This window comes from Lepidothrix coronata, unplaced genomic scaffold (genome assembly GCF_001604755.1).
Source record: "Lepidothrix coronata isolate B3197 unplaced genomic scaffold, Lepidothrix_coronata-1.0 Scaffold279, whole genome shotgun sequence".
NCBI lineage: Eukaryota > Metazoa > Chordata > Aves > Passeriformes > Pipridae > Lepidothrix > Lepidothrix coronata.
The window spans coordinates 206,730-226,674 of record NW_016690459.1 but is presented as its reverse complement, the minus strand read 5'-3'; the positions used below and the strand labels follow the sequence as shown (position 1 = coordinate 226,674).

The following is a 19,945-nucleotide window of genomic DNA, read 5'->3' as shown; positions in this document are numbered from 1 at the left end:
GTTCACACCCTCCTGAGCATCGTGGCAGGGGCAGCACCTCATAAATCCAGCTGGGTTTTATGGCTTAAAGGATGCTGAGCACACTGTGGTGCCTGGAACAATGACACTGGGCTGCTTCCAGCTGGGATTGCTGTGTTCCAGTTCCTCCCAGGGGGATCCTCTGGATTGGTTTTCTCACGTGGCTGAGACTTCGAACAGAAGCTCCCGGGGGGGTTTCTCTAAAGCAAGGGGTCTGTCTTTCCTCAGGTGCCTGTCCCAGAGGGAATGTCCTTGTTCAGGACAAAGCAGTGGGAAGCAGGAGATCTGAATTCTCCTTTGAACTTGCATCTCTGCAAGGGAGGAACATCATCCAGCCAATGCTTGGTAGCAACACAGAACATTTTCTTCTTTCCACATCAACCCAACAGTCACAGAGGCTGGTTCCTTCTTTCTTATGCTATTTAAATTGAGTTATTAATTACTTTCATTAACTTGCATTCATACCTCTTCCAAGTGATGGTTGCTCACTGTTGAAAGAAGCCCCTTGTGCTCTCCAGAGATACAGCCCAGGGAAGGTACGTGGCTGGAGAACCACTCCTGTTCCCAGGGGAGCCTCATGTTCCTTCTTGTTCATGCAGGATGAGGCAGTAATTGAAAAGAAACCAATCAAGCAAAATTTATTCCCTTGAAAGGATGACTGGTGAGTAATCCCTGCTGAGACTTCAGTCTCTGGTTTTAAGGAGCTGCACAGGGAGGGATTGAGGCAAAAGGATTGAGCTGGAAGTGACTAATGTGGGTCTTTGTAGTTGTGCAGGAAAATTGCTGAATAATTGGATGTGGTTTCTGGTGAGAAAGCCTCTGTGGGGTTCAGCTTGGGGTGCAGTGTAGAAACCAGTCCATGGTGGGCACCAAACTGAGCATGACCCGTGTTGGGAACACAGAAGTTTCTGGAGGAGGTGAGTTCCCATTCCCTGTGGTGGTCTGTGCTGGTCTGGTTGTTCTTTAAGTCTTCACTTGGACTTGAGCACCAGCTTCTCAAATGGGACTTGTGGCTGTAGCTTTCTCTTTGGTGCAAGCACTGACTGGCACCAAGGCAAGTTTAGGTTTATAAATCCAGGTTTAGGTTTATAAATCCAGGTTTAGGTTTATAAATCCAAGTTCAGGTTTATAAATCCAAGTTCAGGTTTATAAGTGCAAGTTCAGGTTTATATTTGACATCTTTGTCAATGGCTCCCCAAAGTGCTTTATGTGGTGAACCTGCAGATCATTGTGCACAGACCCAGGAAGAAGCAGGGAGCTGTGAATTAAGGAAGCACCTCATTCCTCATCCCAACTTTTCAGGCTGTGCCGTACTCTGGTCTTCCCAAGAAATCCACTGCAAATGTTCATGGACAGTTGGGATGCCCCTGTTGCTGCCTTTGCATGTGGAGGCAGGACTTTGTAAGGGGCAGGTTCCATCCATGTGTTTCAGGTGGGTTGTAACAGGGATGGTGGCTCTGGTTGCAGCTGGGGAAGCTGAACTGGAGGATGGGGGGAGAAACATCTGCACAGCAACCCTAAACCACGAGCTGAGCCTGGACTGAGGGCTGTGGCTTGTTCATGTGGTTTTCTGGTTTCCCGTGGGAGCAGCATCAGGTCGAGGCAGGGGGCAGATCCCTTTTATAAGTGGGATTTCCACAGGAAAAATCCCGACAGGGACTGTGGTCACACACTTCTTCCCCACTCTTTAGCGGGAAACGCAGGATAAAGAAGTCGAAGCACAGGTTAAAGGCAAGGATTCCTTCCCAGCTCGATCCTGACGAGTGGACAGAACCACCCGGGATGGACGCGTTTGGGATTCTTCCCCCGAAGAGCCTGGAGGACCTTTGGGCACTGAAGCGCCGCGGGAGTCGGGCTGTTCCCAAATCTCCGGCGCTCTGGCTGTGAGCTGGGGAGGGGTGTGGGGGTGTGGGGTGTATCCCAGAGCCTTCCATCATCCATCCCCCTCCCAAGCGCTGCCCGGCCGTGCCGGGGGCACCCGCGGAGGCGGTGCCGGGGGCCGGGCCGGGCTGGGCGGCCCCGGGGAGGCACCTGCGGGCGGCGGGGCCGTGCCGGGGCCGTGCCGGGGCTGTGCCGGGGCTGTGCCGGGGCTGTGCCGGCAGCGACAGCGGCACCGGGCTGTCCCCGGGCTGTCCCCGGGCTGTCCCCGGGCCGGGCAAGGGGCGGCGGGCGAGCCCCGGCCGGGGGAAGGAGCCGGAGCGGCCGCGGGAGCGCCCCGAGCCCGCAGCATCCTCCGTGAGTACCCGCGGCGGGGGAATCGCCCTTGATTTCCCACCAATTCCACCCTCCCCGTTCGCACCCTTCTGCCCGTGCGAACGCCCGTTTCTGGGCGCGGTTGCCCCGGGTTTGTGCGCGGGGTTACTCCGGGTTTGTGCTCGCCTGCCGCGGCAAACGCGGAGCTCTGTATGGGCAGCTCTGAGCTGGTGCTCGAGCAGTTGTTCCATTAATTGGAAACCTCGAAGGGACGGGACTGGGGCTGAGCTGGCGCGTTGTTCCCTCCCCGGAGAGAACTCGGCGCGGCTGTTGAGCGATTGTTCCCTCGCTGGCGGTGTCCTTTCATCGCTGGAAGCGCTGGATCTCCGGTCCTGACTTATTCAACCCCAGCGCTATAAATAAGGGTTTGTTGGTGGTTTTTTTTGTTTGTGGTTTTGGTGTGTGTGTGGGTGCGTTTGGTTTTCTTTTTCTTTAATCTGTTGAGTGGCTGGAAAGGGCTGGCAAAGTAATATTTAAGAGGAGAAGGACTAGAAAGCTCAGAGCATTGTGTTACAGCTCGCTGAGTGACCCCACTGAACTACAGTGCTTGCATTATTTGGGAACATGCTGAAGTTGCTGACAGGTTTAAACGGCCATTTCTGATCTTTCCTGGTAATTTATGTATTTAATGCCCCAGGAAGTCCTTGCTAAAGGAAGCAGAGCATTTTGTAAACAGATTTCACTGCTGTGATAGGCTGGGCTGGGCTGGAGTGTTTGGGCAGGAGGGTTTCCTTTAGTGCTTACAAACCAGGAGACAAAGGTAGAGCAGGGACCGGTGACTCCACAGCCTGTCAGTCATTGTCTCTCTGTGGGGACAGGTAACCAGGCTGTGGGTGCCAGGCTGGGCTTGAGGGATTCCCAGGCTGAAAACATGAGGTGTCAACCACCTGTGTGTTTGTCCAAAGGGTTCCTGGGAGAGGGGAAGGTGCCTCACTGACTCAACAAGTCGGCATGTGCAAGAAATCCTGTGAGTGCTTTTGTGCTGCTGTTTGCAAAGTGAAAGGAGCTGCATTTCCCTGCTGCAGACAGAGTTCCTTATGTTGTGTATACAGAGTCTTTATATCATAGAATGGTTTGAGTTGGGAAGGGACCTTAAAGTTTGTCTTCTAACCATAGACAGGGACACCTTCCACTAGCCCAGGCTGCTCCAAACCTCGTCCAACCTGGCCTTGGACACTTCCAGGGATGGGGCAGCCACAGCTTCTCTGGGCAACCTGTGCCAGGGCCTCCCCACCCTCACAGGGAAGAGTGTTTTCCTTATATCCCATCTAACCCTGCCCCCTGACAGTGTGATATTCCATCCAGGAGTCTCTGTACTCCACCCAGGAGTCCCTCTATAGTTTTTAATACAGAAAACCCTGAAGGATGTGAAGCTCTCAGAGGTTCTCACAAAAGGATCAGGATTTGCATTTTTCTGGTCCTTGAAGAGCTTCAGCTGCAGCAGGTCCAGCCCAGCAGCTGGGGAGCCTGTTGTGCCTCAGACTGAGCTGCTGAGCAAGGACAACACTCCCAAAGCTCTGGCCCACAGCTGGCAGGAGGCTTGGCTGCCTTGTTGGCAGGAATTCCTGAAGCTTTCCTGTCCAGCCCAGCTCCTCTCTGTCTGCTGCTCCTGCAAGCGTGACTTTTATCAGTTACACTGAATTCTTCTCCTCACCTGTGGCAATGGAGAGTGAATCAGTCAGGATTTAGTGCCCATGGGCAACCCAGGGCTCTCAGATCAGCAGCTCCTGTGCTCTGAGGGCAAATCCCCCAATCCTGAACACCCTGTGGGGTGCTGGGGCCTGCCCAGAGCAGCCCCTGCTCCCCTGGGTGACATCCCACACCCTGGGCTCCCTGCCCTCGTGCTGGGATCGGGGTCACTGTGTCAGGAGGGGGTTTGGTCGGGGCCAGAGGCTGAGCCCTGCCCTGGCCTGGTGTTGGGCACGTGGGAGAAGGAAGGAATGTGGTGGGGGATGACTGTGCTGCTTTCATGGAGAGCCACAAACCCCAGGAAATGCAGCTCAAACCTATAGCCCTGGTCAGGCCTCTTGCAGGGAGGGATGATGTGAGGCATGAATGGAGATCACAGAGGAGGGAAAGCAGGGAAAGAGCTGCAGGGATGTCTGAGTCACCCGGTTTCCCACTGACACACAGCTGAGTGTTTTCACAACCACCTCCACGGAGCAACCAAGTTACAACCCAATTCCAGAGGCCCTGGAGTCCCTCCTTGCTGTCAGGTGCTCAGGGCAGATACCAGCCAGGGGTGCCCCTGCCCAGCCACGAGGCTGAAGGTGCAGCTGCTTCAAGTGCCAGGCTGGGTGGGAGGGCACAGGAAGGGGCTCTGCCTGTACCACAGTCCCACTTGGATGGGGCAGCCCCCGGAGCAAACACCCCCACATTCATCCCATGTAGCATCAGCACTGCACCACTCAGCTGTGGGCTTGCTGGGAAGGTGCCCTTTGGTGGGATTTGGCAGTGCTTGGGGTGAGGAGGGTGAAGGAGCCCATGAATCAGCCCCGGGGGGCTGCCCACGGTGCCAACCCAGAGCATCACACAGGCTCTGCTGTGTTCCTGCAGAAACCCCAAGAATCCCTTGGAAAGGCAAATTCCCTCTTGATATATCAGCCTGTAAGGGAAGCCTCAAAACCTTCAACCCAGCAGATGTGCCTGCCTTTAGGAAAGGCAGCCCACGGGAGCAGTGTGGGGTCACACGTGTTTGTGCCAATCGACTCTCCAAAGGAAACACAGCTCGGGGTGGGGGAGCTCCAAATTCAGCCCTAACCCCCTCCCTCCTGCTGTGGAGCATTTATGGGGTTTGCCTGGAGTAAAGCAGATGCTCTGATGGAAAATGGCAGGTGAGAGAGGATTTCCCCAACCTCCTGAGCTGCTCCAGCCGCTCGGGAAAGGGCAGATCCGGGGAGGTGCAGAGCCTGGGAAGCACTTCTGCAAACACATTGCTGAGTCTGCAGTGTTGTTTCTTTTTTAAACTCTCTCCTCCAGCAATCTGAAAAGCTGTGGGGACTTTTCCAAAGCAATGGCAGGGTCCTTTCTAGGTGGTTATGTGCTCAAAGCAGGGTTGACTTTCCACTGTGGGAAATGTCCTCACGGATGAGCCGCTTTTCTGTACTTTATTTGTCCAGAACTTGCCACCAACAGGCACTTTGCTGGAACTTCTTTGAACAGCAGAGATAAACTATTGGGTGGTGGGATTTGGGGGTGCTTGGCACGATGCCACTGACCCCTGCCAGGCTCTAACTGAGGGCTCAGCTCGGATTAATCCTCTTGCTTTCCATTTGAGTGCCCACACTGATGGTCTCCAACATTTGTCCCCTCCAGTCTCACTGACCATCCCCCAGGAGCCACTCCTGCCTTGAGAGATTCCTGCAGGTGCCTGGAGGCATTTTTCTCCTCTCTGAATCAGTTTTTTCTCTGGGTAATGTTTAACTGCTGATTACATGTCCTTCCCTCCCGTGCCCCCCCACCTGATGAGCATTCCCAGGAACCCTCCCGGAGCGTGGGATGTGAGCAATGGGCAGAACCACCTTGCTGCAAGCAAAAGAGTCTGGGTTGTGTCATGGTTTTGGGTTCCTGTGTCGTGTTTTGGGGCTCCTGTGTCGTGTTTTGGGGCTCCTGTGTTGTGTTTTGGGGCTCCTGTGATGCTTTGTACCTGCTCTAACAACCATCACCTTCACGTGCACGAGCGCAGGTGGATTTTCTTCCCCAGTTGCTGTGGTGGGTCTTGTAACCCACCAGACCCCGTTTTTCATTCCCAAATCCCAGGTTAATTGTGCTGCAGGCACTGGTGGGAGCTGCTACTCACAGATATGGTTCTGTGAAGCTCTTTGAGCATGGAATGATCTCCCAGCTCCCGCTGAGTCCGGATGAGCTGGGAATGGGCCTTGTTCTGTACAGGGAATTCTCTCCCTCCTGGTGACTTCCCTGACTGAATTGTTTGCTCATGAGCTGCCTCCAGCACAGGAGCTGCATTTCTGGGATGTGCTGGTGTATCCAAACCCATCTGGTGTAACATGTAGTGTGGAAGTGGCTCCAATCCCTTCCAGAAGGCACAGGACTTGCTGCAGGGGGGGGTGTATCCCAGATTTCCAGATGAGCAGCCGTGATCTGAGCTGTTGAATCTGTGCAGGGATGACTGAACCCTTGAGGATTCCCAAGGAATATGTCTGGAGACACGGCTCAGTGTTGTTGGACAGGAGTCTCTTCTCCCAAAAACAGATCATTGCATCTTCTCCTCTTTGTTATAGTGAGTTGGATCCCGTGAGAGTTCTCATTTGCCAGCTCTTGGTTACACAACTTGGAGTTGGTTCATTTGGTGCCTTTGTGTAGAGTCATAAGCTAAAAATGTAGAATAAGAGCTTTCTAATAATCATTTTTAAAAAGCTGCCAGCAAAAGACAACCTCTAGCATTGCTTTCAGGAATAAGCTTCAAATTTGCTCCCAGCTCTCTCTTGATGTATCATCTGTGCAGTGCATGTAAATGGGAATTTGGGTTTAAAATCTTATTCCATTTCCTCTTAATGAATTATTTCAGACCTAAGTAACAAAGTAATTCCACCTCCTGCAAATGCAGCCACGGGACCAAATGATTTATTGCAAATGTCTTTTAAGGACCTCACTAAGTAACCACAGCAGGTTAAACAGACCTTTTTTCTCTTGTATGATGTTATTAGTTTGAAAAAATCATGTCTGTTTGGCATTTCTGGATGGGGAGGGGATTTTATGCATCCCAGCTTCCTGCCTGGAAGCTCAGACAAGCAGTAAATCCTGCCTGGGTCCAGGGTGGGAAGCTCTAGGTGACACATATGATATTTGTCAGGGGAAAAGGGGTGATCTGGGCTGTTTAAAAGGCACAAAAATTAAGAACAGGCAACTGAGCCCAACCCAGCAGCCCCCCCTGGGCAGTTCTGTGCCCAGGCTCTGAGCTGCAGGAGCTCCAGCAGGGTGGTGGTGCTTGCTGGGGTTTTTTCCATTCTAACTTCAAACCCTGGTTCTGTTGGATATTTCACAAGGCTTCTGATCCCAGTGTGCCTCAGATCCTGGCCTGTAACCAGTGGGAAAATACCTCTGGCTTGTTTTGCTTCCACATCCTGGCTTGCCTGCATGGGCAGCCCTACCCTGAAGGGTCTGGGGTGGTTTTTTAGGGTCTGAATGCACTTTGCTGCACATGGTGGAGTTGCTGTCGTTCCCATGAATAAGTCCATTCACCCAGAGGGAGAGGAGAAATGTGTGTGGCCCAGAATTTTAAAGCAAAAAAAGAGGATTAGAACTGGGAAATGTGCAGTTCACAGCCTCGTTCAGGCATTGCTCCTGGGCAAGTCAGGGACAAAAGTCTGTTGGGTTCCTGTTCCCAGGTGTGGCTCTGGAAATGAGGGGGTTTCTTCCCAGGGATTTGGTTCTCCCTCCCTCAGTTCCTGTCACCTGTGTGAGCTGAGGGGTTTGAGCCCCTCTCACCACACGAGCCAGGGAGGGTGACTGAGCTCCCCTCCTTGGTGCTGCTGCTGCACAGAGCTGCTGCAGTTTGCAGAACTTTCTCTGGCCTGGCAAGGAAATGCAAAGCTTTTAACGTGTGTTTTAACAACAGCTAAACCTGGGGAGCTCGTGCCAGACCCTGAGACAAACCCACGAAGGTGCTGCTCTGCCGTGGGGACACGAAGGGGCTCGCACAGACAGGGGTTGTTCCCTTGAGGCCACAGCTCTGCCCCAGCTGCCCCCCAGCAGTTTGAACTCGGGGTTTCTTTCCCTCCTTCCTCCCTCTTTAGAGCCCCTCAGGGGGGATCTGGGCACATTCAGGTCCCACTGAAGCACCACGTGGTGTTTTTATCTCAGTCTAAAATCCCCGCTTGTCCCAATCCCCGCTGATGTTCCCAGTGATGCTGGGAAGGTGCTCCATGCAAACCCCACCTTTTTCTAGGTGGCCAAGCACTGAATTTGGGTGCATTCCTCACCAGCACCTGCCTTCCCTGGCAGGGAGTTGGTTCTCCAAGCCCAGCTCTCCTGGATAAAGACTCAAACAGAGCCCTCTGTTCCCTGTCCCCCCTCTCCTGTAATTGTGCAGGAGCTGCTGATGGGTGAGCTCTGATCCCCATCCCCTCCTGAAGGAGCAGGGGGGGCCCCCCAGCTGAAATTGGGCAGGGCAGGGGGGGCAGGAGGGCAGGTACCAACGGGGGCATCGCTCCCATGGGCCAAAACAACCTACACACTGTGTCTGCCAAGGTGTTTTACATGGAAACGGGCCCGGAGCTGAACTTTATGGAAACATTTGCAGCTCTGTAAAACAACCAGCAGTGTGAGCGAGCCTCCACCCCCAGGCTGGGTGAGTTAGAGGCTCTCAAAGGCCAGGCAGGTGTGTGTGCACAGGGGGAAGTGCAGCAGTGTGTCATGGAGAAGGAATGTCCTGTGATTGCTGTATCAAAGTCCATTTCTTCTCCCCTGCTGAACGGCTTTTGTCCAGCACTCTTGACTTTCCATGTGCTTTCCCATACAGAGCGGGATCCAGGCTGCAATGCCCCAAAAGCAGTGGGTTCCCATGGGCTTTGCTGGGCTTTGCTGGGTCCCTGAGTCTCGCAGCAGGGGCTTGGTCAGGTGGAACCTGCTGATTCACGGGGCAGGGACTTGCTGCAGGTAAAGGACAGGCCCCTCCTGCCCTGGCTGGAGACACAGACCTTGGAGACACGGGCCTTGGACCTCTTTACTTGCTGCACCATTGAGAAAAAACCTGACCTGATGCATTTTTCCAATTGTTTGTTCCCACCCTGGCGGATCAATTAATCCTTTTCGTAAACAGGAGGTTTCACTGACAGTAAAAATCCTTTGGGTTTGGGTGACTCATGCACAAACAGCTCAACCCTCCTCAAGGTGGTTTGAACCAGGTGGAAGGTAGGAAGCAGGAGTATTACATGACCTAATAACAAACTATTCAGCCTTATTTATTTGGGGGTTTTTATTTTAGCAGCCAGAGGAGGAGCAGAACACTCCTGTGAGCCTGGGGTTTGAGCTCTTCTGGTCAGGAGCCACAAGGTGAGAGTTGGACGTGTTTTTTCCTGAATTTTCTGAATTTTGCCCATGCCCAGCTTTCCCCAGCCTGCAGAGGGATGGAGAGGCTCTTCAGCCTCTGCTGCCAATGTACAACCCCCCATCCCCACAGTTCTGAGTGGTGGGGAGGGGCAGGGACAGCTCTTCCCTGAGCTCTGGTACCTCTCAGGTGCCCCCAGGTGCGTGTGAGCCCTTTCCCTGTGCTGCACTACAAGGCTGGGCAAGCTCTAAACACAAAATATTTCCGTGTTGAAAGATCTGCAGCTGCTGTTCGTGCTGCTGAATTAAGGTGGCCTGGGCTGAACAAAGGCATCATTCAGCCAGAGGAGAACGACCCAGTTACAGGCTCGGGACAGAGTTATTTTGGGGGTTTAGATTAAAAGAAGAAACCCAAACCTTTTACCTTTGGGGGATTGAAGTATTTGGTGAAATGGACCTTGCAGTCCTGATCCCACATCCCCAGGCAAACCCTGACTGCTTCCCTTCCTGCTGGTTCTTGATCCCTCTCATCCCTGCCACGGAGCCTCCCAAGGACACACCGTGTGTTGACTCAGCTGGTGCCCTCCCCAAACAACCCCCTGCCTGTCACTGTCCACCCCATTGTGTCCTCCTGCCTCCCAAATCTCTGCCTGCCACCCTGTGTGGTGTTGGATAGAGGCTACTTTGCAGAAACCTTTGGGAAAGCCTCCCCAGGGGGAAGGGAGAGCAGGCTGCCTGTCAGATTCCCAGTTATTTTTCTTACCAGCTGATTTCTATCTGCTGAATTATTCCTGGCTGTCGTGTATCTTGTGCTGTGCAAAATTACCTGCACCAAGAACATGCCACAGGGCCACACTATCCCAGTGGAGTGTAACAGAGCCCTGCCTGGTTGAACTGGGAAGCATCTGAAATGGGAAACTCAATTCCATATCGAGTGTTGAAGAATAATTTACTTTTCAAAGGATAGCTGGAGTGTCCCAGCTCTCTGGAGCTGGGAGCTGAAGTGGTTCCAGAGGACTGTTGGAAGTGGTGCTCACACCTCCCTCGGGCTGAAGGAGCCCTTTAATGGCTTGGGTTACCAGGTGCACTGAGAAAACATTTGGGAAAGGCTTATAAAACCAGGAAACATCCAGGCTGCTTTGTCTAGATCTAGTTTTACTCAGACCCAGGAACAGGCATATTTTCAGCTGTCCACTTGGAAGCTTGTCCACTTCCAACAACAGAGCTGAGGTGACACCGGGGTGAGGGAGGTGCTGGGCTGAGCTCACACCAGCCCTCTGTCACAGCAGTCACCCTGTCCTGGGGTGGCTCTTGTTTGCCATGGAACTTCTGGAGCTTCAAATCAGGCTTCTTCACATCAGATGAATGAAACCACCCTAAATTCTATTTTAGAATGGAGTTTTTAAACCTTTCTGTGCTGACTTTTCCCCTTCCCTCAAGACACGTTGCTGAATTCTGAGTGCAGAATTGTATCTCAACCTGAGATGATAACCTAAAAATCCTAAAGCTTTTAAAATACCCATTATTCCAAACAGCAATGGTACATAGCAACAATGCACTGTTGTGTTTATGTCTTATTTTATCCTTTTAATACCAAACAGGGGATATTTTAAAGCAAACTGCTCAAGATTGGGGCGAAATTTCCATTCCAGATTTTCACCACAGTGAAAACATTAAGAACCCCAGCTCGGTGAACCCTCACTCAGTAGGTTCTGACCCTTTAATGGACAGTTGCCTAATTATCACTGCCAAACTGGGGTTGATATTTCATTAATGTTTTATGAACTCACTGCCCTGTTTCCCCCTGCAGCTGAATCAAGATGACGACGGCCACGCCACTGAGCAACAACACCCAGCTCTCAGGGAACGTGACCACAAAGTCTCAAGAACAAAGTCTCTACCAGAGTAAGAATAGGAATGGGCTGGTGGCTTTTTTTATTTTATTATTTTATTTTTTTAAGTGGACCTTTGTACTTACCAAACTTCAAAGAGTACAGTGACAACTTTGTAAAAAAAGGGGGTTTTTTTCCCCTCCCTGTTTCTCTCCCAGGTTCTGGAGCAATAGTTGCTGCCATCGTGGTGGGAGTGATCATCATTTTTACAGTGGTTCTGCTCACCTTGAAAACATACAACAGGTACGTGGCCAAGTTCTGTGTTCACCAAAATGGACCAAAGTCCCCGCTCTCAGCCAGCAGAGCACTTCAGGATTTGTTGCTGACAGTTTCCAGAAGAATCTAAACCTCTGTGTGCTGCTGGAAGTGTCCTAATTCTCACAGTCAGTGCTCTGTGACTGGGTTGTTAGGAAGCAGAATTCCTTCATGGGGGATGCTTGGTGGAAGCTCTTTTTAGGGATTTCTGTGATGCAGGGAAGGTGTGAGCGTGCAGCAAAGCTGCCAGAGGGGAGCTTGATTTCTCACTTCTTGTGCTCTGGAAGCGCTGACTTGCCATTTTGTACCTTTGGGCTGAAATTGAAAAAAGAAATTGAAAAAAAAACTTAAAAAAGAACATTAAATTGCTGGGTGAACTGGCAAGTGTTGTGTTTGTTCTGAGCCACACAGCAGACTGCAGATATTATAAAGAGTTTTAAACAGGCTTAATCCTGTTAAGTGCCTGTGCCACAGGCAGTCTTTAGGATTCCCATGGTCTGGACTAGCAAATGGGAATGTCAGGAGTTTGTTCCCTTTCAATGTGTGATGACTTTGCAGCATTGTCATGTTGCTCATTCCGGGTGCTTTCTGACCAAAGTGGTTGGGGAGCTTAGAATTTTGAGGTTTTTTCTTATTTGTTATCATTTGGTTCATTGACAGCTGCTGTTATTGCTGGTGCTGAGCCCCTTCCTCCAGGCACAGGGAATGACATGGATTAAATTCCATGTTTTCCATCAGTGATGTTGTTTTCCTGAATAAACTTCCCAGGCCGTGGGTTTGCTCTGAGTCCTTAACAGCCCATCAGGGTTCGGCTGTAGCTCTGCACTTCCTCTGTCGATTCTTTGGGATGAAATCCTGGCTTTTACTGACTTTCAAACAACTGTACAATGCAACCTGGCTCTGTGGGAACCTTCCCAACCCTCCCCACGGCAGCACCAGCCCCGCTGACGGTCCCGTTTCCTCTGCAGGCGCATGCGGGTGAGGCGGGAGCTGGAACCCAAACCCCCCAAGGCAGCGATGCCACCTCCTCTGGGGCACAACAGCCACGGCCTGTGCCAGCCTCCCACGGTGACCTTCATCCCTGTGGACATCCACCTGCACGACAGGTAACCGGGAACACTCGTCCTCCCCGGCAGACAAGAGGTGGAACTGTCGCTCGCACGGACCTGGGACTCCTCAGCAAAGCCTTTGGAACAGCAACAGGCTGTTGCTTCGCCTGTGGATTGTAATTAATCCCGATTTCTCTCTTTGAGAGGAAAAATAAGAGGTCTGGACACTCTTCCTGTGGCTGAAATCAGCTGGTGGAGGCACAGGAATCATCAGAGCCCGGGGTGTGGGGAGAGCGGACGAAGCGAGAAGGCGCCAGCTCAGATTTTGTGGAGCTTTTGCTGGCTCAGGGTTTGAACTTTCTCTGTTCTTGCTGGTAAACAGGAAGAAAAATCTGGACGTGCCACAGCTCAGGTTGGAGCTGGGTTTGTTGTGAATTACATGGCACAGGTTTGTGGTGTGTTTTACACACGATGGATGGCACAGGAAGCAGCAGAATTGTATTTATCGTTACTCACCTGTCGTGTTTCTAAGCCCACGCGTGTATGGGTTGAGATAAAACGGTACTTTTTATTTTCAAGCATTTTTAAACTGTTTCTATAAACCATGTAACTCTCCATTTCCAAAGGAGCTCGGGTGTCTGAGGGTTTTCACTCTCGAGAATCGCTTCGGGTCCAGGCCTGGAGCTGCCTGAGAATGTTTTGTCTCTTGCACAAAATGTGAGTTCTTTAATTGGAAAAATAACCCTGGGAATAGAAGGAATAATCTTTTATAAAGCAAGTGAGGCTTTGCAGAGCCCCAGTGTGCCACTCACCCCCTGCAAGGCTTTGTTCCCTGGTGCAGACCGGGCTCCAACTATTTTTAGAAATTTTTTTATCCTAGAAAGGAACTGAGAAAAACGGTGTTGTTTTGTGAGTGTGATGGTTGTGGGTGTCCAGCAATGCCACAAAGGAATTCCCAGGGATATTCACAGCCCACTGAGTGGGAACACAGAGCAGCATTGTCAGTCGGTGGCTGATTGTCTGAGGGTGTGTCAGAGCAGCCCCCAAGGGGCTGGCAGAGACAGGAAGGATTTTAGGAAGGAGCTGAGGAGTTAAACCTCGTCTTAAAGGGAAGGACATGAGGCTCTGGGGAACAGCTCCACTCCCTGACACACAGAGCTTAAATTTTATGGAATCACTCACTGGAATGGCTGGACAGAGGGAGAAGTTACTGTTGTCTGACTGAACTGATCAGAGAACCTCCAGCTTTAGAGCTTTTTGTCCTGCAGCTTCTTCCCAACACGTCACCAACAGGTACATCCCTGAATCCCCCTGTCCTCAGGGGAGGGTGGGGAGGGACTGGGGGACAACTTGATCTATTTTTTATATATTTTTTCCAAGAAGCCACCTCTTGAACAGGTCACTTTTACTAACTGGTGGTTTGTTGGGTTTGGTTTGGGGGTTTTTTGGGGTTTTTTTTGTGCAGAAACTAAATTCAATTACTTTGCAGTATTATTTTTTTTGTCTGAAACTGGAGGAGGGTTTGAATTCCAAGCTAAATATTGAGACAGCTGCTTGTGAAGTTTCTGAATCTCGCTGTAAATATTTTACTTATCCTAGTTCTCTTATTTTTTGTGGCAGGGGTGATTGATTTAATCATTCAGAAGGGACAGCAGATGCAAATCTAATTTTTTTCCTAAAAAAATATGAAGGAGTTGACCTTCTGTTGCTATCTCTGATCAGCTAAGGATGTTCTCTGGGCATATATTGGAATCAAGACTTTTAGAAAAGATAAGCCCCATCCTACTGTTATGTTCAACATCACCAGCCAGACCTACTTCTAGCAAATTTTGTTTACTTTCCATTTACTTCATTTCAAACCACTGAAGTTCACGAGCAGAATAAGCAGAGCTACTGTGAGCAACTCTGCTTTTGTAGAATTACTGTTCCTGGCAGGAGAGTCACTGCTTTGGCCTCACCAGCATTTGCTCAATCGAGAAAATTCCAATCCCAGTAAAAATTTGCCTCGTGTTGGCCCATCCTGGGAGGCCCCCACGATCCCCTCCTGGCAGCAAAACCCGGGAGCTTGTGCTGAGCAAGCAAAATCACCTCCCTAAGAAACAAAAACCCCCCTGTATTTCCACTTGTGTAATTTGCTGTGGATTTAAGTTTTCCAGGAACAATCCCACGCTCTCCCTGCGCCGCCTCAGTGCCGACTCGACCTGCCCCGTCTCGGCTCCCTGATTCCACTCCCAAAGGCCCAGATTTTGGGAAAGCCCCCCTTCAGCTGCCCCTGCTGCTCTCCTGCCCCCCCTGGGAAACCAGCTGGTTAAAGAAACACTGAAAGCTGTGGAGAGAACAGGCAGTGTCAGTGCAACACTTTGATCCACACAAGACTCGCTGGAGATTATCCATGAAACTCTGCAAATTAACAAGATTTGGGCACTCGTGGCCCCAGGGCCTTTCTCCCTGGGAGGAACAAGCAACATTTCCAGCCCCTTGCTCTGTGCTTTGGTTCAGCAGTGACAACGAGGACATTGGGGCCGCAGGGCAGAGAAAAAAATATCACTACAAGTTTTTTCCATAGTCTTGCAAGAATCAGTGGTGGAGTTTTTTTTTGCTCCTAAAAGTCCTCTGGAGTGCCTTCAGCAGGTCGGGTCCTTCAGTCTCACAGCTGGCACCTTAGAGATGCAAATATGCCGGTAAAATGTTTAATTTTGCACCGCTGGGTAAGTCCCGACCCCAAAACTCCTGCAGGGCGGCAGCTCTCACCCCTCATCGTCACCCTCATACCCCAGCAGAGAGCACGGAGCTCCACCTAGTGTCCTCCTCCCTCCCGGCCGCCTGGAACTCGCGTTTCCCAACAAAACCACAAAGCAATTCCAAGTTTAGCTGACAACTGAATTCCTGACACCACCTTGACCCCCATCCCAGTCCTCCTTCCCGTGCTGGAGCAGCTGAGCCCAGCACTCCCCCAGGTTTGGCCGTGCAAAGCACAGACCATGGCAGGTCCAAGCAGATAAAATACAAGAATGCTCTTTGGGTTTTATTCCCGAGTCCCATAAACAATTTATCTCCCAAAAACACAACCATAAACCCACGTGCCTCTCACGTGGCTGCTGCTGAAGCAGGAAGCAGCTGTGGTGCTTTGAGTAGCAATTAATTTTATTTATTAATTATTATTAATAATTTTTTTATTTAAAGCAAACTATCCTTATTAAAGATGAAGGACATAGGAGTTACTTTTGGATAAAACCCAAGGCTGTCACTGTGGGTAAATTTGTATTGACCTCAGTGAGTTGTAACTTTACTCCCACATCTTTCAGCAGGTTACATTCATGTGACCTGCACCAGTCACACCAGTTTGCTGTCCTGGACACTGGTGACTGAGGTGTGGGGAGAGAACTCTCACAGCAGTGTCTCTGTCCAGTTCTGGGCTCCTCAGGACAAGAAGGATGAGGAGGTGCTGGGGAGGGTCCAGTGGAGGCTGCAGAGATGATTTGGGGTCTGGAGCATCTCTGGGATCAGGAGACACCACGGGAGCTGGGCCTGGTCAGTCTGGAGGACGGAAGGTTGAGAGGGAACCCATAAATCCATACAAATATCTCATCAATCCACACAGATATCTCCAAGGGGTGTCACAGGATGGTCCCAGATTCTTTTCAATGGTGCCCAGTGACAGGACGAGAAGTAATGGACATAAAGCAAAACATAACAAGTTCCACCTCAACATGAGGCAGAACTTCTTTCCGTGGAGGTGGCAGAGGCTGCCCAGGGAGGGCGTGGAGTCTCCCTCTCTGGAGACATTCCAGACCCACCTGGGCGCGGTCCTGTGTCACCTGCTCCAGGTGACCCTGCCTCTGACTGTGTGATTTCCAGAATGCCTTTCCAACCCCAACCATTCCGCCATTCTGTGACGGCTGCAGAGCCCCGTTTTCCGTCGCGAACGCCCCGTCATGTCGGTCCGGGGGCTGTTCCCGCGGGCCGGAGCCGCTGCGCCCTCACGAACCGCCCGCGCCGCCATCGCTGCGGGGTAGTCACGGCCCCCGCGAGGGCACGCGAGATCTCGCGAGACTACGGCGTCGCAACCAGCCGCGCGTGTCAACATCTCGCGAGAGCAGGAGTCACACATTCACACACGCACACCCCCCCGCGCGCGCGCGCGCCGCCGCGGAACGCTCTCTGATTGGCCCCCGTCCGACCCTCCAACCAATGGGCAGGCGCCTTGTGGCCCCGCCCCTTCCCTCGCGCTCTCCCTCCCCGCCCCTTCTTCCTCCCCCGGCGCGGCTGGGGGGGGGTGCGCGGTGCACGCCGGGACGGCAGCGCGCGCCGCGGCCGGGAGGAGGCGGAGGAGCCAAGATGGACGCCGGGTTCTTCCGCGTAAGTGCCGGGGCCCCGCCGAGGCCCTGAGGGCGGGCTGCGCTGCGGCCGCACCGCCACGGGGCGCGGGGAGGGGACAGGCCGAGCCCGCTGCGTGAGCCGCGCTGGGGCCGCGCTGCTTCGCGCGGCGGCCCGAGCACCCTCCCCCCCCCCTCCTCCTCCCCGCGCCCTGCGCAGGCTCCTCGCCGCGGAGAAAATGGCGGCGGCGCGGCCCGGGCGGGAGCGTGAGGGGAGCGGGGGGCGGAGGAAAGAATCGGGGCTGAGAGGATCCTCGCCGGCAGGATTGTCGCTGGGAGGACTCTCCTTCCAGCGGGGAAGCTCCTTGGCCCTCCCCGGTCTCAGGGCCCGACCCACGCGGGGCGGTGTCACGGCTGCGACCCCCAAGCCCCCCGGGCTGTGGGAGGGGGGACCGGGCCGGGAGGCCGCGGGGAGCGAGCCTCGCTCTGCGCTGACCACGCTCTGCTGTGTCCGCGTTCGAAGCGACCAAACAAACCTGCCCCCCCTTTTTTTTTTTTTTTTTTTAGAGAGGGATTTTTAAGGTTGTTAAGTGTATTCATGGCAAAACGAAGTTGTGCCTTATTCTTAACCTTGATCTCTTATTTTAATCATTGAATTTTGTCTCTGTTGCAGCTATGCTGCATTTTCTGCAGAGGCCATTAAACCTGCCTAGGTTTAATGCCTGCTTCTTTTCAGCTTTTTCTTCCATTGGAACGACCTTAGTTTTGGTTTTCCCTGGTAGTTTTGAAAGCCAGTTTAAATTTTCAAGATTCATTCACTTGTTCTTTTCAATTTCTGCAACTAGGAAGCTTATAAAACACGGCACACACATAACCCTTCCCTCCATTCAGTTTTGTGTTGAGAAAAATAATTACGAGTTAAATCTGCACTTGTTCCAGCGCAGTTGTTACAAAGTTTGCAAACCAAGTGGTTGTAATTGACAGCACAATTACTGGGGCTGAAAACACTGAATTAGAAATCTAACCTTCTTTTAAACTGGCCTGTGAAGGTGACATTTTATAAAAACAGAAGCAACGTGGCTCTGAACTGGGGCTGTGAACAGTGTTCTGGCTTTAGTCTGGGTCCTGGAGGAACCAAAGTTCTTGTGAAATGACACAAGTGCAGCAGAGCAGCAGTTTGGACTCCCTGTCTCAAGAAAGCTCCTATTAATAGTTCTTTCAGTTCTTCACACGTGTGTGAAGTTTCAGTGCAAACTGTTTTGTCTCTGTGTTTAAATTCCTGTAGCCCTCGTGCTCTGTCCCTTTGGTTCCCTTTGCCTCTTGCCACGTGTTAGAAACAGGGTACAAAAAACTTCCTTTCTGGGTTGTGAAAGAATTGAAAAAAAAAAAACAAAACAAAACAAAAAAACAACCCAAAAAGAACATTAAATTGCTGGGTGAACTGGCAAGTGTTGTGTTTGTTCTGAGCCACACAGCAGACTGCAGATACTATAAAGAGTTTTAAACAGGCTTAATCCTGTTAAGTGCCTGTGCCACAGGCAGTCTTTAGGATTCCCATGGTCTGCAATAGCAAATGGGAATGTCAGGAGTTTGTTCCCTTTCAATGTGTGATGACTTTGCAGCATTGTCATGTTGCTCATTCCGGGTGCTTTCTGACCAAAGTGGTTGAGGAGCTTAGAATTTTGAGTTTTTTTTCTTATTTGTTATCATTTGGTTCATTGACAGCTGCTGTTATTGCTGGTGCTGAGCCCCTTCCTCCAGGTACAGGGAATGACATGGATTAAATTCTATGTTTTCCATCAGTCACGTTGTTTTCCTGAATAAACTTCCCAGGCCGTGGGTTTGCTCTGAGTTTTTACCAGCCCATCAGGGTTTGGCTGTAGCTCTGCACTTCCTCTTATTCCTGTCTGGTTCTGTTGACTTCTCTACAAGTAAGTTTTCCAGAACTGAACTTCCAGGCTTTTCCCTTCCAAATGAATTAACCTGCAGTGTCTGTCCATGCAAGTGGAATGAGTTGGTCAACTTTTAACAGAGGAGGATCAATAAAAGAGTATTCTTTGTACCCTTCTGGCTCCCAGGGGGGTGGTTTGCCCCAGACAAGTCACCCAGGGGTTTCAGAGATAATCACTGTAAGCAAATAGGACATTTCTGTTCCTGGAATGAGGAAAAAGACTTTATTCTGTTTGGGAAGTTTGTGCATTGCAGCACAAACCCTTTTCCTGGCAGTTTGAGACTCCTGTACTTTAATTTGTGAGCAGTTTTCCAGGGGGGGTTATGATTGAGGTGTCACTGTGGGGCTCAGCAGCTGCTCACCCCAAACCCCTGAGCAGCAGGGAAAGGTTGTTGTGCTGAACACACCTGGAAAGGCTTATTTTGCCTGAAATAATTAAAAAAAAAAAAAAAAGGACTTACAGGATGGCTTCACTGGTGCTGCTGTGCTCTGTCCAGTGCAGATATGTGGGGAAATAATCCCTGGAGAGTGGTTGAATGTCCTACAGGCTGAAACTGTTGTTTCCTGTGCTCCAGGGAACCAGTGCAGAGCAGGACAATCGCTTCAGCAACAAGCAGAAGAAGCTGTTGAAGCAGCTGAAATTTGCAGAATGCTTAGAAAAGAAGGTAAGTGGCTTGGGGTGAGATGGGAAGTAAGACACACCAAGCAAAGAGTGAGGAATGTCTTCCCTAAAACCACCCTGGAGGATATTGGAATGTCAAAGACAGAGCAGTGCTATCCATGATCTGGTCACAGCACTAAATGCACCTTCAAAAGAAGTCAGTTTTTCCAGCAGATATTAACAATTTGGAATTCTGGGCGTCCTCAGATGCAGCCCCCCCCCGCCCTTTTTTGGGGTGGTGTTTGTTGTTGTTTCAGGTTTTCTAGGGCAGTGTGCTGAAGGGCACTGTGGTTGTGGGGACATTCCTGCAGTGACACCACCAGGGCAGCTGCAGAAACAGTTCAGGGTTCCTTGCTGAGCTGCAGAGCTTTGCCCTGTGGAATTCCCTGGGATTGTAGGGAGGGAGTGTCCCTCAGGTGGGTGGGTGGGATGCTCCAGGGGCAGCTGCTGTTGGGAGATCCCTGGTCATTCAGTGTTTTATTTCAGAGCACAGAGCTGGTCCTTCCCTGGGCTTCCCAAAGGTGCCCAGGCAGCAGCTGATA

At 51.4% G+C, this 19,945-nt stretch overlaps 2 protein-coding genes across 16 annotated transcripts in view; both read left to right on the top strand.

The window, feature by feature from the left end:
• Positions 1-2,186: 2,186 nt before the first annotated feature.
• NCMAP (non-compact myelin associated protein) lies at positions 2,187-13,053 on the top strand. 5 transcript variants are annotated; one of them, XM_017836504.1, is made up of 5 exons: positions 2,202-2,253; positions 9,218-9,285; positions 11,090-11,184; positions 11,330-11,414; positions 12,395-13,053. In XM_017836504.1, the coding sequence occupies exons 3-5, from the start codon at positions 11,100-11,102 to the stop codon at positions 12,534-12,536; spliced, it is 312 nt and encodes a 103-aa protein (XP_017691993.1). In that variant the 5' UTR covers positions 2,202-2,253; positions 9,218-9,285; positions 11,090-11,099; the 3' UTR covers positions 12,537-13,053. The 5 variants fall into 5 exon arrangements, with proteins under 5 accessions (XP_017691998.1, XP_017691993.1, XP_017691995.1 ...); XM_017836506.1 differs by lacking the exon at positions 2,202-2,253 and adding an exon at positions 2,450-2,636 and having other exon boundaries at positions 9,053-9,285; XM_017836509.1 differs by lacking the exon at positions 9,218-9,285 and having other exon boundaries at positions 2,187-2,253.
• Positions 13,054-16,751: 3,698 nt separating this feature from the next.
• Positions 16,752-19,945, top strand: part of SRRM1 (serine and arginine repetitive matrix 1) — an 18,134-nt gene continuing 14,940 nt past the window's right edge. For 8 of the 11 annotated variants that reach the window (XM_017836562.1, XM_017836564.1, XM_017836560.1 and 5 more), the window contains exons 1-2: positions 16,752-16,834; positions 19,318-19,407. In XM_017836562.1, coding sequence (XP_017692051.1) covers positions 16,814-16,834; positions 19,318-19,407 — 111 coding nt within the window. In that variant the 5' untranslated portion in view covers positions 16,752-16,813. The remainder of the gene's footprint in view (positions 16,835-19,317; positions 19,408-19,945) is intronic. The other 3 variants (XM_017836566.1, XM_017836565.1, XM_017836567.1) reach the window with 2 other exon arrangements.